General features: G+C 30.4%; 4 protein-coding genes across 6 annotated transcripts in view; 3 read left to right on the forward strand and 1 right to left on the reverse strand.

The window, feature by feature from the left end:
- LOC131847263 (guanine nucleotide-binding protein G(q) subunit alpha) overlaps positions 1 to 17,689 on the forward strand; it is a 206,907-nt gene that overhangs the window by 144,492 nt on the left and 44,726 nt on the right. The window lies entirely within an intron of this gene.
- LOC131847260 (origin recognition complex subunit 2) lies at positions 44 to 6,435 on the forward strand. Its single transcript, XM_059196784.1, has 8 exons — positions 44 to 247; positions 481 to 663; positions 1,153 to 1,380; positions 2,495 to 2,583; positions 3,059 to 3,229; positions 3,619 to 4,150; positions 4,891 to 5,124; positions 5,582 to 6,435. The coding sequence occupies exons 1-8, from the start codon at positions 196 to 198 to the stop codon at positions 5,779 to 5,781; spliced, it is 1,689 nt and encodes a 562-aa protein (XP_059052767.1). The 5' UTR covers positions 44 to 195; the 3' UTR covers positions 5,782 to 6,435.
- Positions 7,279 to 12,725, reverse strand: LOC131847265 (acidic leucine-rich nuclear phosphoprotein 32 family member A). Of its 2 annotated transcripts, none has more exons than XM_059196795.1 (6): positions 12,530 to 12,725; positions 9,931 to 10,307; positions 9,461 to 9,546; positions 8,422 to 8,490; positions 7,777 to 7,896; positions 7,279 to 7,560 (listed from the first exon to the last, which is right to left on the reverse strand). In XM_059196795.1, the coding sequence occupies exons 1-6, from the start codon at positions 12,575 to 12,577 to the stop codon at positions 7,478 to 7,480; spliced, it is 783 nt and encodes a 260-aa protein (XP_059052778.1). In that variant the 5' UTR covers positions 12,578 to 12,725; the 3' UTR covers positions 7,279 to 7,477. The 2 variants fall into 2 exon arrangements, with proteins under 2 accessions (XP_059052778.1, XP_059052777.1); XM_059196794.1 differs by having other exon boundaries at positions 7,777 to 7,899; positions 12,530 to 12,724.
- LOC131847267 (uncharacterized) overlaps positions 13,687 to 17,689 on the forward strand; it is a 93,129-nt gene continuing 89,126 nt past the window's right edge. Inside the window, exons 1-3 of one of the 2 annotated variants that reach the window (XM_059196799.1) lie at positions 13,687 to 13,833; positions 14,766 to 14,851; positions 16,697 to 16,884. In XM_059196799.1, the coding sequence (XP_059052782.1) occupies positions 14,801 to 14,851; positions 16,697 to 16,884 (239 nt within the window). In that variant the 5' untranslated portion in view covers positions 13,687 to 13,833; positions 14,766 to 14,800. Of the gene's footprint in view, positions 13,834 to 14,765; positions 14,852 to 16,696; positions 16,885 to 17,689 lie in introns of those variants that run through there. The other variant, XM_059196798.1, reaches the window with a different exon arrangement.

The raw sequence follows: 17,689 nt of genomic DNA on the forward strand, positions 1-17,689 counted from the left end.
CCAGAGACATAAAAATAATTATTAAAGTAAAATTAAGAAAAAAGTATTTAGGTTTGAATTTTGTTTGTCGAGTCTTTATTAAGTTTATTACAACTATTAGATAATATTATTTACTTTTAGGATCAAAACGTCACATAAATATTAAACCTAATAAAATAACACTGAGCTAATGATTCAAGTATAATTTACAAAAACATGAGCCAGAGCTTACAACTTCGTTTTTCTACTTCTGGAAAGCCTACAGCTGGTGAGTGTGAAAATGTATTATTTTCGCAACTACACGATTTTTATTATAATATGATTAAATAAACTTTTACCCATAAAATTACGATCACCATTATCTTTTTTTGTGACATTTAATTTACACATTCTGTTGGAAATAATTTTATCTACAAGCACAAACCTTTTAATTTATTTAGGCTAGAAGGTCATACTGTTAGGGATTTTTCAACAAAACCTCGCATTTTAACTATTTTGCAGACAACACAGATGAAAATATGAATCCTCCAAGTAGGAGAGGTCTTAGAAATAGGACGAAACCAAAGAAATATGGAGATTTTTTGGACTTGTCGCCTACAAAGCGTAGGATTTTGATGAATATTTCGAGTTCAGATGAAGAGATTGAAGAATTAGAAGAAGGATCTTGTTTACAGAAACCAACAGGTTAGCTAATCAAGATTATAAATTAGTAGTAATCATTATTATTTGTATAAATTGTTCAGGTCAGCAAATACCAATGATTAAAATGTATATTTTATACATAATTCAGATTGTGGTGGTAATGCCATAGAATAATAAAAATCACAAGTATGCAACATTTGATTGGTGATCCTTAATCATGTAGTTATTAAATTCCTATTAACAATAGGAATTTTTCCTATATTTTTTATCGCCATACAAGTTCTCTTATTTCCCTATGATAAAATTAAAATGGACCAGAAAATTAGTGGTTTGCTACTTAAGCAAACTATACACACACCCTATGTTAATTATACATTATTTATATTGTTAATGGTTACATATATAGTTATTGTTATTCACATACTTTGTATTTTTACTTATTACAGTGTATCTGGTGTTTATCCTATCACACAAATATGGTTTCATATGTCTCTATATTTATTTGCCTCTAATAAATCCTAATAATTACAGCATTATTCAGTAATGATGATGTGGAGGGTCAAGATATATTCAAATTTAAATCTCGGCACACTAAGCAAGATTTGCAAAACAAAGTTAAAGCAGCTATAAGTAATTCACCGAAGGTGGACTCTTCTGCAAAAACACCAAAGAAAAATGTTCTTACAAGAGCTCTCAACAGTCCATTGGGTAAAAATAGTGATGCAACACCAAAACAAGTGAAGGATCTAATAAAAAAAAGTAAGGGTTTAGTTATTCATATAATTAGTTGTCCACATAAGTCTATAAATGTGTTGAATTACTTGAATTTTTATTTGAAATGGTGTTAATATTAATCTAAAATCATGGAGTATGTTGGAGGAGGCTTTTATTCACTTGGGACTATATGTAAACAAACCAAATTAATTAAACTTGAAATATATTTAAAATTATAATTATATGACAAATAAAATTTTAATAATATATCTGATGGAAAATGGTAACCATCTCCTATATGATTGGCATAAAGATGATATACATTGTAATGCCTTTTACAGTTTGCAATTCCTAGAATGATTCATGTTTCTTTTCAAAAGAAAACAGTAGTGAAAATAACAAGTATTTGAAAGTCTCATGTGGTCTAGCGGTTTTACACATTTCTTTACTTCCTATGGTCACAGGTTTGATTCTTTGCACAGTACAAACATTTGTACTCATGAGTAATGTGTTGGTCTGGGTATTTACTATGTATATCTTTATATATAAAAATTATGTGTCACATTGTTTGTCTGTGGTGGACTCCTTAACTAATGAACCAATTGTAAATTTGATGTGCACAGTGTGTGCAATTTGATCAAATTTAAAAGATAGGATACTTAGCTTACATCTGAATTTATAGTTGCAATATGATTAACCTTAGCCACAGCAATGCATGGCCGATCTATATTATGTGTATTTAAAAAATATGTATATAAGTTGTCTGATACCAATAACACAAGCTTCGCTGACCTTGAGACTAGATAGCATTGTGTGAATTGTCCAGGTCTTTTATTACGTTATTACATAGGACTATCTTCGTCGTCTATCTTCTACTTGTCTGCAACAAATTGCGCAATACTTCGGACTCATTGGACGGAGGAGTGTGGACAATATGGAGAGACTAATGGTAACAAGAAAAATAGAGGATAAAAGACCTTGAGGTCTTTGACCTTGATTACTGTCAGCGCCACAATACACCAGGCGTCTGAGCGCAACTGATGGCGACAGCTGGTCGACAGGATAAGATAGAGTTGCGATCCTCAGCAGTGAGGGAACGATTAAGAAGACCATAGCACTATATGTATCTTTTATTTATATTAATTTATTAAACTTTTAGGGATAATTCAAGAAGTAGATAGTGATAGTGGTGACAGTGATTTCTCTGGCAGCAGTAGTGACTTTGTGCCGGAAGAAAGTGACAATGAGGTATTTAATTTCCTAATAGAATTAAGAATAGATGACTATAGTTTTTCCATATGTATATGCATATCTTCATTACATTAGTTTCAAATATTTCTCAAGTTTGAATAGTTTGCATTTCATATAAAAAATTGTCACTTGTTTTATACCCCTGTTAACCTGTTAAAAATATATAAACTGTATATGTCAGAGGGTGAAACAATTATATTATCCATTTAATTAAATTAACTGCATGAATTACTACAAGTACATTATAGGTGTATACAAAAGTATTTTTTACTGACATAGATCAAAGGACACTATGTGTACCACTGTAATTTTACACATCATTTAGAGAACATTCAGAATTATTCATGTTTTTCATATGAAAATTGTATAATTTTCATTCTTAATTGTACAATGAAATGTTATTTAAATATAAATGCAGTATTCATTGTATTTATATATATAAAGTACAGAATAAATTAATTACTTATTTTAGCGATCAGATTCTTCATCATCAAAGTATACATCTGATGATGAACAAGAACACACCAAGAAGTCCACCACCAAACTACAAATAGTCAAAAACAAGACAAATAAAAGCAAATCCAAAGATTCTGAGTATATTGTTACACCAGACAATTATTTTTTGATGCATTCTAGTAAAAAGGTTAGTTTGGTTTAAATAATTTATAGAAATTATTATATAATGTAATATAAAATTGCTTCTAGTACATCAGTATGATTCTTACATAATTACATCCTAATTTAGTGCTATGCTTTATAGATAAATTGTAGTGTTTTGCATTGGGAGCCCTGTTGATCTAGCAGTTTAGTACACCACTTTACTCCCATGGTTTGCTGGTTTGATTCCTCGCATGATGCAAATATTTGTTTGTATTAGTCTGTGTCTATTTAAATATTTTTATCTATTATCTAGTACCCATAATACAAGCTCTGCTTAGGTTTGAGCCCTATGGTGGTATGAGAATTGTCTAGGGTTATTATTATAATTACATTATATAAGAAAATAATCAAAGGAAATGTTTAATATTACAGATCACCACTTCAGACCATACTTTAGCAAGATTGAAAAATCTAAATCTCAATGAAAGTTTAGGTGACTACACTGTAATATCAGATGAACACAAAAGAAAAATAATGGAACTCAACAAATCTTATGAACAACTGTTTCACAAATGGCTCTATGTGCTAAGTGAAAACTTTAATATAATATTGTATGGTATAGGTTCAAAATGTTCCATACTTCACCAGTTTCAAATACAAAAGCTTCAAGATTTCCCTTGTATTGTTATTAATGGATTCTTTCCAGGTCTTACAATAAAAAATATACTTGAGACTATTGTCATAGATCTGTTAGGAAATACTCACGTGCCGTCAAATATTGGAGATATTGTTAAATTAATTAGTGTGCAACTTGAAGAGAATGATACAGATTTGTTCCTAATTATTCATAATATTGATGGAACCATGTTGCGTAATTCTAAAGCGCAAACCATGTTGTCTAATATATCGCAAATAAAAAATGTACACACAATTGCGACAATTGATCATATCAATGCACCATTATGTAAGTAATTCTAATTTATAGACATTGAATCAGCAAGAAAACGAGTTATTGTAGTGTAATTATGGCATCACTTGCTGCTGAATGGACTGAATGAAATCTATATATTTATATATCACTTCTTTTCATCCACATGGATAAAATATAATCCCACTCAATGATCTCTGTTATGTACAAACATGAAGTAATATTATTTTATGTTGACACAACATTAAACCTTCTATCTCTACTTATACCTGTATCATCATAAGCAGCCAGTGTTAAAGTGTCAAATATGCCAAACTGTTCTCGTAAGCAATTCAATTCTTGCGTCTTCTTTAAAAATATATTTATATAATAACCCAGGATAATTTACGTAGGGCTATCTAGTTCCAACAACCAGTAAAAAACCCATTAATGCATCATGCGAGGAGTCGAACCTGCTACAATCGGAAGTAAGGCGGTGTGTTCCAATTTTATTTGACATATCTATGAGAACCCCGTTGTTTAAATATTAATACGCCATATTATGATATCAAACTTATGTTATAATAATTTTCAAATGTCGATTTTCGAATTATTACGTAAATAAAAAGTAAAATATACTTAGATGGCCAAGGTTTTATATTCATACTTAATCACCCTTTATACGTGATGGGTGTAATAAACCGAGTGCAAAGACGTCATATTTTTTTTTTATTTGTTGACCGCACTTCTTGAGACCAGTCAGTTAAATGCACTAATAAACTTGACTTTTATTTTAGTGTGGGATCACTCGAAATTAAGCAAATTCAAGTTTACCTGGTGGGACGTAACAACTTTCTTACCATACACGGAGGAAACGTCCTACGAGAACTCAATAATGTCGCACAGAAGCGGCGCACTTCAATTGTCTTCTCTGCGTAGCGTTTACCAGTCGCTCACGACGAATGCTAAAGGCATTTTCAATATAATTATTGGATATCAGTTGGAAAATCTGAAACAAGCCCATTACCAAGGTAATTTTATTAAAGACCTCAAAAGAGACATAATAATCGGTGTATATTATCTGGATCGAGCAGTTTTGCATCTTCCACATCCTATTAAAGTATTTCAACCATCAAGCATATAACTTTGTGAGTAAAAGGCAGAGATGTGGAAGTGAAGTTATAAAATACAGAAGCATGACATCTTATACCCTTGTTGTTGTTGTAATATATAAGAGATGATTGTAAATAAATAAAATAATTTCATTTTAAAATTGTTGTAGTAATTAGACTAGACCAATCTATACAAATAGCTCGTTTACGTTTACGAAAGAACCAGACATCGTTGCGCTCAACCAAGACCTTGAAATAAAATACCGTACTAAGCCAGCGTGGTATAAGTATACTAAATACTACCCAAATAAACAAATTAAACCCTCCGTCGCCATTAGATGTATTGAATATTAAGAAACTGGTACTATTGTTTCAGGTTTACCATTCAAAGATCTCTATTCAAAATGTCGAGAACAGTTTCTAGTGAGTTCAGATATGGCCCTGAGAGCTCAACTGACTGAGTTTATAGACCATAAACTAGTTAAAATTAAACGTACATATGATGGCAGTGAAAACCTTGTTATACCAATTGAAAATTCTTTATTACAACAATTCCTGGAACAGCAAAATAGTTAATAAATAATTGTATAACTCTGGTAAAACAGCACTATACCCATAAACGTAAGTTGTAGCATACTGATTTTGAGTCATAACAGGGATGAATTTATCAAGTTTTACCTTACATTAAATTCTTCAATATATCAAGAAATGTCGGAATTATGCGTTAAATGCTGTTTCATTTAAAAAATACAATACTTTTACTTTTATAACTTTGTATCTTATATAACTGGATAATATATCAACCATGAATACAACTAGCATTAAATTATGAAAATAGTCAATAAGTTTGTAGGAAAAATTGTTTTTTGAATAAAACTATAAAGTTTATATTTAGCTTTTATTTTACAATCCCAGAAATAAAGTCTTAATAGGATTATATAATATATATCAACAGGCCAAGTTGTAAATTACTTAAACTTAATGACTTACATAATATAATAAAATTATTAACTAAAATTATTTTCAACATATCTGGCACATTCACCATGATGCATCAACCAAACATTATATTGATATTTTTTAAAGTGCATAAATCGCTCTTTTATTTTAAAAAATATTGTAGAAAAATACTCTCTTGAACTCATGAGACATCAAACATTTGATCTAAATAAACGGATTTTATGTAATACGCCCGTTGGAAATTTTGGTAGAAAACATTGATGTTATTTATTCTAGCTATTATGAGTCATCATTAGTGAGATTATCTAATTATATATAGCAAATATCTACCAACTAAACGTTTTATGGAAATACATTTAATTGGTAGATGTCTTTAATGATCTGTTGTGCTTGTATATTAAAAAAGAAAAAGATGGACAAGATTTTTGTGTGAAGTAAGGTGAATATAGTAACCAGCAAATCAAACGCATCAGAGCACAATAGTTTTATACTATGAAATATAATTATTTTTGTTCATATCCATACATAAAGATTGCCACTTTAATACTAATTACACCACTTGTACTTTTTTAAATAAACATCCAACGTTGTACAAAAGGTAAAATCCTTTTTAAATAATTTTCTAATAGGAAATTGACGTTTTTGTCATACGTAATGATAAAATTTTGTTTTTATCAGTCTAATTTGGTCATCGAAAAACAGGCGGAGTTCACTTTCCAATTCATATTGTATTCCATGGGCATGAGAATATTAATTCATGTTCATTCCACTTACAGCTAAGTAGATTTATAAATGAGAGCTATTTTATTTACTCCTAACATCATGCACTTTCATTTCACTGATAAGATTAAAATTAAGCATGTCAATAGAATAAAAAAATATTATTACATAAACAATTTAATCGAAACATTAACTTGTCGGACAACAAACTACAGATTTCACACAATAGACATCAACATTAATGATAGAAAACATTTCAAAATCTCTCGAGTTTCAAAGATGTGTTATCACTAGATTGAAAGCTGACGAGACTAGCCTCGAAGGGTTACGGCAACAATCTCACAAATGACAACTAGTCTACGGGGATGGCTGCCACGTACCGTGATCGTGATCTGTGGCTCTAACTACGACCTCCAAAATTCACTATTCCTCCGAGTGTGCCATTCTTATTAACAGTTATTGTAGCATGCACTCATCCTACGGGAACTTAATTGAATTTAAGTGATCGTGGTATAGGCCCAGGTTTATTGTCCGATGCATCGGAGCGCTGTACACTTACAAACTAGTAAGATAACTCCGCTTAAGGCAACTCTCAATTCTCATCGTCGTCCTCGTGTTTCCGTTTTTTACCCCGAGTACTTTCTTCAGGCACACCGTCTGCATTTTCCTCGCCATCTGCAAATATTTAATTAAAATATTATGTACTATATTTATTGAATATTATTTGAAGGTTCTCTATTATTGTATCTTATTAATATATATTTACACGCTAAATTTCTTAGGCGTCGCTGTATAGGCAATTAAACACACTAATAATATACATTGGGTACTTGACCACTCTTAACATGTATTATTTAAATATAAAATGAATGAAAGTAAGTTAGTTCTCACCTTGCACCTTATTATTGTGCTCTCCGTCTGCATCATTCTCACCATCACCATCTTCTTCATCTACATCCTCCTCCTCAGATACATCACTGCCTTCATACAATGAGCTTGCTGAGCTCTCTTCTTCTAGAATATAATAAATATTTGTAAAGTTATAGTCACCTACATATAACCACTACTATATAGTAGTGGTTATATGTAGGTATATGTACACGCCATAGTTACCCCTTTTATAGTTAATCTAAAATATTTATATTCTTTAGGTAGGTTCCTTTTAGGGTAGACAGACATTTAACAATCATGAAATCAAAATATTATAGTATTACTTTTCTATTTCAATTACAAAGCTTTATAACCAAAAGATGAACCTCATCTTCCACTGTTGACCATTCAGTCAAGTGAGATCATTCCATCATAGTAAAAACTATTTTGATATTCAGCATACAATATATGATACTATTTTGTAAATTTGACGTAATAATATAATAATAAATATATAAAAATTAAACGTAAATATTTCTACATGCTCGAAATAAATGTGTGTATTAAATCATATGCATGTTTAGGGTCAAAGCTTCTACAGCTTTGTGACCACAAAGAGAACAAAATACATTATGATGAAATTCATACAGACAGATTAATACTCACCAAGATTTTCATTATAGACTGCACTAAGTGAGATGTCCTCGTCATCTTCTTCCTCCTCTACATCAGAGCCTATAAAAGAAATAATAATGTACATAGTCACATATCGCAAGTATACAGTTGATTTATACAACTGTAGTTTATTAGGTAATATATAAGATGTGTAGTGTACACTAGAATTAAAGTAAACAATTATTTTTCCAAGACTGCTGTGGATTTTAATATTTTAAGTCCACCCTGAAATTTAGTATATAATAATAAATAGATTCTTTTTTTTATTATTACATAATTGTACATAAGAGAACAAAAATAATTGGTTTCTTATTAAGCATCAATGATAAGAAATGATGCTTACTTTTCATAAGATACCCCATGTGGAATAGCAGACCATATACAGTGTACAATAACATTGGTAAGGAGTTTCTGCTTTCAGCTGGCCTTTCTGATATGCTATCATCATTTATCACCAATGGACCCAAATCTATGTCCAAATCTGTAAGCCGGTAAAATTTGTTACGAGCCCCCTTAAAATGAGTTTAACCAGCAACATTTAAGGCTTAGCAATACAATTATGATGACAACAAGCTTTTATACAACATTACAATTTCAATATAATGAACATGTAGCTAGACAGTAAATCTGAATTATCATGAGTGTAATAAAAAAATGAATAAAGGTATTTTCATTTGATTTTGTAGCCCTTCACATTCATGTATGATGATGTCTAGTGGGGAATAATAGGACAACCATGGGGATATGATCATAGCGGAAATTGTGAGAGCATATCAGCTTGCCCATACAAAAGACCAGGTTTTGTACCAGGCTCCATATAATGGAAGGAAATTTCATTGCATTAAGATGTGTGTTAAAAATAGGCAACAATGTACTTTTATTGCATTATATAATTACCAGTCTACCTGTATGTGATCCCTATACTTACTTTTACTTGTCTCTTCCATGAATTACTTAGCTTTTGCTAAGTGATTCATCCTTCAAGTCATGGAAGAGGTATTTCTCAAATATTCATAAAACAAATACTTACCATCTTCTTCACTATCATTATTTCCATTCATTTCATCTTCTTCTTCTGCATCACTGTCTTCAGCCTCTCTGTCTTCCTTATCAAATCTGTAATATACAATATTAAAATTTGATAAAAATCAACAGCTATAATAATAAAGTTTCATTTATCTTTAGTAAGACATATTTGCAAATGCAGTTACAAATAAACCACTGTATTAGAAAAGAAACCATAGAATTCACTAATCTTAGGTAAACAACATACAAGTTTTTTTTTTATACCATGTAGGTGGCAAACAAGCATACAGCCCACCTGATGATAAACGGTGACCATAGCCTTGTACAAGTACAAGTAAAATTGATTTGTTTATAATGCATCAGTTTCAATTACATCAGTTATTACAAGTAATATTATTGACAGCATAATGTAGCAGTAATGTTTTAGAAAATGTATTGAGAAGCAATTATTACAGAAAAGTGGTTTCAACATACCCATCTAAATACTTTAATGATGGGTGTAACGCAAACACCTTACTCCTGTAATCTTCAATACAGGTAACTTCATTATTAAAAAGGTCAAGATTTTTCAAATTTTCAAATTCTTCCAATGGCTTCAGAGTTTCTAAATCTTTGATTTTGTTGCCTGACAAGTTTAAGTGTGTCAGCTTCTTACAGCCATTGAGGAAATTTAGACCATTTGAAATTCTGTTATCAGACAGTTCCAACTTCCTCAACTTTGGGAGTGATGGGAAACCTTTTAATGTTGTGAGACCGACATTGTTGAGACTGAGAATTTCAAGATTGACAAATTCATCTGTGAGTCCAAGAATGTTGGTGCTCCGACAATTGTCCAAATTTAGTTCTTTCAGCTGTAACATAAAACAAGATAATTATTTAGTTACATTGTCCACATATACATTGTCTAAGAGTAACTCTTAGACAATTTTTTTTAAAGTGGTATCATTCTTCTTAGGCTCGTTAGAAAAATTTAGTATAAGGAAAATACAATATTATATGCTATTTTTATATAAAAAATGTTGAAGTTATAATAAAACAGGAAAAATATCATATCTAATATTTCTATAATATATATCTGATCATAAAATAATATATAATATCTGATAATAATAAGTGGTATTTGCCACATTAAAGTTTTCATTGATGAGAAACACTTTCTTCTTTTTCACTTTTTTTTATAAAAGTTAGGTATAAGTGCTCATCTAGTTTTAATATTAGATATTACAATAAGTATTATTACTAAAATAAATCAATTCAGTATATTATATTTAAGATTTTAAAGTAATTATTAATTTAATAACAGCATATTACATTAGGTATTTATAGGATAGGTCTATATGTAAGAATGTAGATATTGAGTCTTACTGCATATTTATGAGTCTAATACACGTCTAATATGTAGTGGATATTGTACATTCATAATAATTATACACCTAGAGCGCCATCTAGTATTCACATTGTATACTTTTTGAAGAATTTTTGTTTGTAAGATATTGCTTTTATCTATTATAGATTTAAGTACTTTATAAGCCGGTATACAACAATGGCATATTGTTGTGTATATGTGTGCCTACAAAAGCGGACATTATTTAATGTCTCATACTTTCTAATATCTGTGGTGCATGGCTAATTATTTTTAGTTAAGTACATAAGTAACTCTAAAACTGGGTGCCTTTACCTTAAATCAAGAAAAAATGTTTCTATAGGTCTCTTATCATCTAGATGTATAAGTATATCTATAGATAATTGTGCGTCGTATCAGTAGAGGAGTCTTTTTAAAAATATAGATGTCAGTACATATAAGCCCTAAATAGCATTACTGCACAGTTAGAATTTAATATAAAATCATGGAATAATTTTATAACTGGATTAAATATAGTAAAATATGAAAAAGGCATCTCTAAGAATAAATAGGGAATGAAATTGGTCTCGACCATTTATTGAAAGTTGATTGAGCCAACCAAGTAAAACGTCAAAATGGTGCGAGCTGTCAAACGTAGAGGCGCAGTTAGTTTTATCCAAGAAATTAGTGATTATTTCGTGGAAATATTCATTAAAACACAAAAGGCATGTGTTCGTTAAGTCTTTTAAATCACGCAATAGAGTTGTCGTGTTAGAGTTGCGGATATAAATGATAAAGTTTTTATTTTGCAATGGCGGATGACACGAATCATCGCGACGCAATAAAAATGGCCGCTGTATGTATTCGTAATGGTAAGGCGTGCGTCAATATCCGATTGCAGATGTTATGTGTAAACGAAATGATATTAAAATAATAATGATTAAAACAAGTAGTAAACATGTAAACAGTTAAAGCAGTAAGTATACGGACTAGGTATATTTTGGTTTAAAGTTACGCATAGGTGAAAGGGCGCGAAATTACGCCGAGTACTTGCGTGAAATTTACACTATAAACTTGAATTTAATACGAAATGTAATTATTATATTTATTGTTTAAAACTGTCTTTATTTATTGTTAACAAAAGAGAATTGGTATTAGTTTTACTCTAAGGTTTATTGACATTCAATTGACAGACTAATCAATGAGCCCTATTTTTCAAATTTTATAAGATTATACTATTGGAAATATGCAAAGCAGTTTACTGATATACACATTTGAAAGCGGTCTGATTCTGATTGATAAATATGCAAAAACTTTATTATATCAATACATTCCACGTAAATCTAGTACCTATGTTTCAACACTTAACCTCAATAGATCTACTTTCAATGAAAATGCTGTACACTTATGTTTTTGAGTTTAATACATATATTTTGGTAAATAATAATTGCTCTTAAATAAACGAGATGATTTTTATATAATAAACATGCTGCAAAGGTGTAATAATTATGTGCACATGAATGAAACGTAACAATCAGTAATGGCCAATTTTCAGTACAAATCTCTTATTAGGAAGTGTATTTGTTTATTATACTAGTTGTGGCAGCTCTCTGAACAATAAAATATTGTATAGTTAAAACAATAATAATAATTTTAAGTATTACACAGAGGTACCTGACGAAATACGTATCGACAAAACATACCAATCTATCGAAAATTATACATTTTTACCTGTGAAGGATTCCTCCCTCTGGATTCCAAGGCGACCCTCTTTTCCATCGCAGAAAATCTGTAGATTCGCACTATAATAAATACACTTCTTGATATCCTTTACAATAATTCTCAAGGAACTATTTCACTAAGCTTGGGTTTCAAAACAGAAGGAAACTATAGATACACGAGTGACGTCGTGACAGTGGCGCTTTCTGGTGGCAAAATAAGGCGACCGGACGCTAAGTAGTTGATCAATTTATTAGTTTTAAACGAAGTATACTTACTTATACAAACACCTTATGGACTTAAAAAATATGAAAGCAATAATAATTTATATCGAACTTAAAATATATCCCGTTCTCACTTAATTTTTTATTTAAATATCTGTAAAATGGATATTTCTATCGGCCATATTGGCAGCAATGGCTTGTTGGTTGTCGGACTGCGTCATTGGCGCGTAATACGAATAGTGTTATTATGACCTCACTGACAAGTAGCCGGTAAAATAAGATGCTTCGCTCTAAGTCTTATGTAATAAAAATAAACATACAATATTTAAATGACCTTAAATGATAATAGTTGTCAAAACTAATAAAAAAATACGAATTATCATGATCTTAAGTATCTATATAGTCGGTAATGTCGAGACGTCGCGTTGCATAAAGCCTTTACCTAGGTAATAAAAAATAATAGAATGAATAAATGTTAAAATAGCATAATTACAGTATTTACGTATTCGGATAGGAAAATAAAGCAATTAGACTATAGTGAATAAAAATAGATAGATAAATAGGAAGATTTAGCTGAATAAATACAGAATAATTTGTAGGTATTAAATTTATTTACCTTATAGGAATAATATTTATGAAACACAAAACATTGTTCTCACAAGTAAACCCAACTAAATTATTTTCTAATTTTGTAGTTGTGTTCATACGAACTTTGCAATCACGTGGTTCGTTTACTATGAAAACTTCAAAATGTGTTTATTCTACCTGACTTTTGCCTTTGGTATACCTTTTACGTCTAACGTTGTATAGAAACAGGTACAATAAAGTACAATAATGAAGATATTTAAATATGTTTTACTCTCTAATTTATCAAGTCTGCAAGCGGTCCTGTCTTTTTTACCAGACTTAATATAAGAGGAGGTTTTATATTCGATCCATCCATGTGTGTTTTTTTATATATTTTCATCGACATCATCATCAATGAAAAGAAAAAAGTGAAGGTATCCTCTCGAGATAGTCCCGTTATCACCAAGTCAGGGTCTAAGGGAAATCCTACAAGTATTGTAGGAAGCTGCTAGTTAAGTTTGTCAGGTATGTATTCTTGTATGGGAGTTATTACGCACGTCGGTGAGCTGATGAAAGAGCTATAACCACATATTGAAAGATAAAAATTTAAGGATAGTACTACGATTACTCCAAATAATTATTAGTATTTATTTTTTATTTAATGTTCTTTATTTGAGGAGTTCAATTTTTTTTAAATTTATTTTTGCAATTTTTTTTTGTTTGTTTATACATTTTCAATGTTGCATCTTAGGGAGACATCATATGATGTTGCTGAGCTGACGATGAAACCAAAGCAGAAAGGAGTTTAGGAATAATGCTCTGATTTCTCAAAATATACTACTTATTTTTTAATTAACCTTTTAGTGTCTGTCTGTTCTGTACCGTTTATTTTTCTGAATCTATTAAACAAAGTAGTTGAAATTTGTTATATTACCTTGCTTTATGATCACCGTAAGACCCAAATCTTCATTACATATATATAATAAAATCGTGAAATCATGACGAGGAAAATGTGAACAGACTGCTTTTCTGTGTGTGGAGGCTAGAGCAATTAGAATGAAATTTTCACAAATGGGCCAAAGATAGCTGAGAAATATATTGTGATCTACGTATACCAGATATATGATGACATATTCTGATATATGATGTAGATCGCTATATTTCTTCTTTGGCTTATATGTGAAAGTTATTTATTTAGGTAGGTTGTTTCAATCAATGGATCCAAGGCTTGACACAAAGTAGTACACGACGGTCATACCATCGACAATATTTATCATGTCCTGTAATTCATTTTGTGTGCATGTGATTATGAAATGAATGAAATAGATGGCCCAAAAATTGTTTATAACACAGAGAAAAGTATCTATTACTGGATGATATTCGACTTTATAATAAAACTAGTTATTACTGCACAAAAATCATTCATCACTCATTTAAAGATTATTTTTTTTTAATAGAAGAAGGCAATGCTACGCATACGGGGATACAACGTATGTCCACATCAAATTTAATTAAGATCCGATCAGCTGTTAGTCATGAAAAGGTAAAATAGATATATACTTATAGACACTTTCGCCTTGATAATGTTAGTATGTATAGTTGAGTAACTTACTAATATACATATATATATGTTCTATTATAAAAGTGAAAGGTTGTGAGTATGTAAGGATGGATGTTTGTTAGCCATTCATGCAAAATCTACTGAACGGATTCTAATGAAACTTTACAGTAATACAGTTTATACATCAGAATAACATGTAGGCTATAATTTAAAAAGATATTATGTTATATAAATTGCAAATGGTGGGTAAGTGTGATGCACACAAAGTTGTGCGGGTCAGCTAGTGACTATTTTCAGATATTCGATGTCTGTTTTGATAGTTTTCTGAAAAACAAAAGACTATAATTAAATCCAGTAAACAAATCACTGAATTGCGATGTTTGCGCCTAAAGTAGTCTCTCCTGATAGCCACTATTATCAAGGAATGGTACGAGAGGTAATGAAAATTAGAAGATATCATAATTTCAGCCGGGAAGATAGTTTAAAATTATCATCGTATTGCGTGGAATGCAGTGATAAATATGAATAAATATACTTCTGTACCATCAGTCAATGAGTGTACGAATATCTACCGATACCGATAGATTACACTTTAGTACCGCTATTACAAGTAAAAGGCATTAGAGCAACAATAATTATTATTCTTTAATTTCTTCTGTAGAGTATTGAAAATTGTTTATTCTTATTTATTACGAATGTATTCTCATCTACTTCCTGGTTCTTATTATTTCTGATCCTATGTGTCCTTATAATATTAAAATAAAAGTTTAATAATAATATAGTAAAAATCTGACAAAGTATTATTAATGGCTATTAGCCATTAATAATACTTTGTCAGACTTTTACGAGTTCGAAAATGTATCTAACGTTTCTGGAAGATTATAATGGACGGATTGTTTAGAATGGAAGTTTTTAATATATTTTGATGATGATTTTTGAAGACTTCTTTTGTATGTCATTGCACATGAGAAATGTAACCAACCTCTAAATCAGTACGAATTCCGTATTATTGACTACGTCTACAAAAATGGTGATTGGAGTCGAGAGACTTCAATTATAGAATTGTATTTCAAATGTAGAAATATGACATTTAGTAAAATAAATAAGTATTATTTTTAGAATCGATGTTTAATTGTATTAATTAGAAAGTCAATTGTAGTGAATCTGTATGAATACAGGGATACAAATATATACCATACTTAATATTATCAATCTGGATTATATAACTGATATGAAACTTATGTTTATTTGAAGTTTAATTTTTGAGTAATGTATTAGTTTTTACTCCTGTTTAGTTGTTACCTTACCCTGTTTAATTGTTACTCCCGCGTGAATGACGAAACTGGAACATATATGCATATACCCTCATTGTTAAATATTATTATTGCTGTACATTTCAAATATTTATTTATATTATATTTGGATGTTAGTCGTAAAGATATAGTAGAATTTTTAATCATTAAAAACTATGTGAATGAAACTCTGTTTCTAAGCTACCAATAAATTTGTCAGCAGGTTTAGGTGCTCTAAAGTTTTCTGTCTGATCTGCTATAGATGATACTAATGCAAGGCATTATCTAATAGGTCTTTAGATACTTATAAAAAATTATTAACCTCCTTTTTATTTACCTTAAATGGCCAATAATATACGATCATCATCCTTTAAACCGAAATACACCTTTTGCAAGCTGATTAGAGGCGGAGTGAACTAGGAGAGAATGAGGTAACTACGAAGTCTTCGTCGATAATAGTGAAGTTTTAAACAAAGGTTAATTAGTAGACAGTCTGACAATTAAGGTGAAAATAAAAGAGAGGATGTCACTCCAGGTCAGACGCGTGGCGATTTCGCAGCGTATCATCGGCGAACGCGACCGACAGGGTGGATCAGGAGGGGTGACGGGGATCACAAACTCTGGGTTGCGCACGCAGGCTTGGCCCGGCCACGAGCAACAGTCTGCTCGCGTGAGCCGTCGCTCGCAATTCGGCTGCACTACATCGCGTTATCATGACCCATGGTAAGCACTATTTGACACCATGACCCTATGTGAACAGTTACCAACAATAAATATTTTACCACAAACACGAAAACTAATTAAATTAAAATGCCACAATTAACTTTTCTGTGAAGATTTCATATCTGTTTTCATTATTTATTTACGTGGCTACGTCACGGTACGGTCTAATTTTACATTAATATATTATTATTCTTTTCGTGTTGTTCTATATACATTAGGTATAAATCACTATTTTCTTAAATACTGTATATGGACATACGTCTAACGAAAATTTTAGATGATTACAAAAGTAATGAAAATAAATTTACAAATCATACACACCCAGGGTTTGACTTTAGGAGTCCGAGCTTCTTTTTTAAATTACGTTGTCAACAAAAGCTGAATGCAGTTTTTAATATAAATATGATATAAACAGATATAGTTTTTATGGCAATTTGTGACAAAGAGAGTAATTAGATATCTACACAATAGTAGTGACGTCAATAATAGTAGATACCAACGGAATCACAAGTAAGTATAATATGGTTTGATATTAAAATGCGTCAATAATAGAAGCATATTATTCTAGATATGTAGTAGATAAATTCAATATTTTAAAGTGCCCATCCATCCTTTTATTAGTTGCCTATATTTATTTGATACTTAAATATTGATGACATTCAATACATTAATGAAATTATTTGTCAATACAGTAATTATCCTCTATATATTACATTTGGTTATACTGTTATTTATTAAAAGGAAATATTAACTATTAATTAAATAATGAAGTTTCATCTTGTTTCCTCCAGGAATTATTCGTTTT

This window comes from Achroia grisella, unplaced genomic scaffold (genome assembly GCF_030625045.1).
Source record: "Achroia grisella isolate CSIRO2021 unplaced genomic scaffold, CSIRO_AGI_Agris_v1 utg517, whole genome shotgun sequence".
Taxonomy (NCBI): domain Eukaryota; kingdom Metazoa; phylum Arthropoda; class Insecta; order Lepidoptera; family Pyralidae; genus Achroia; species Achroia grisella.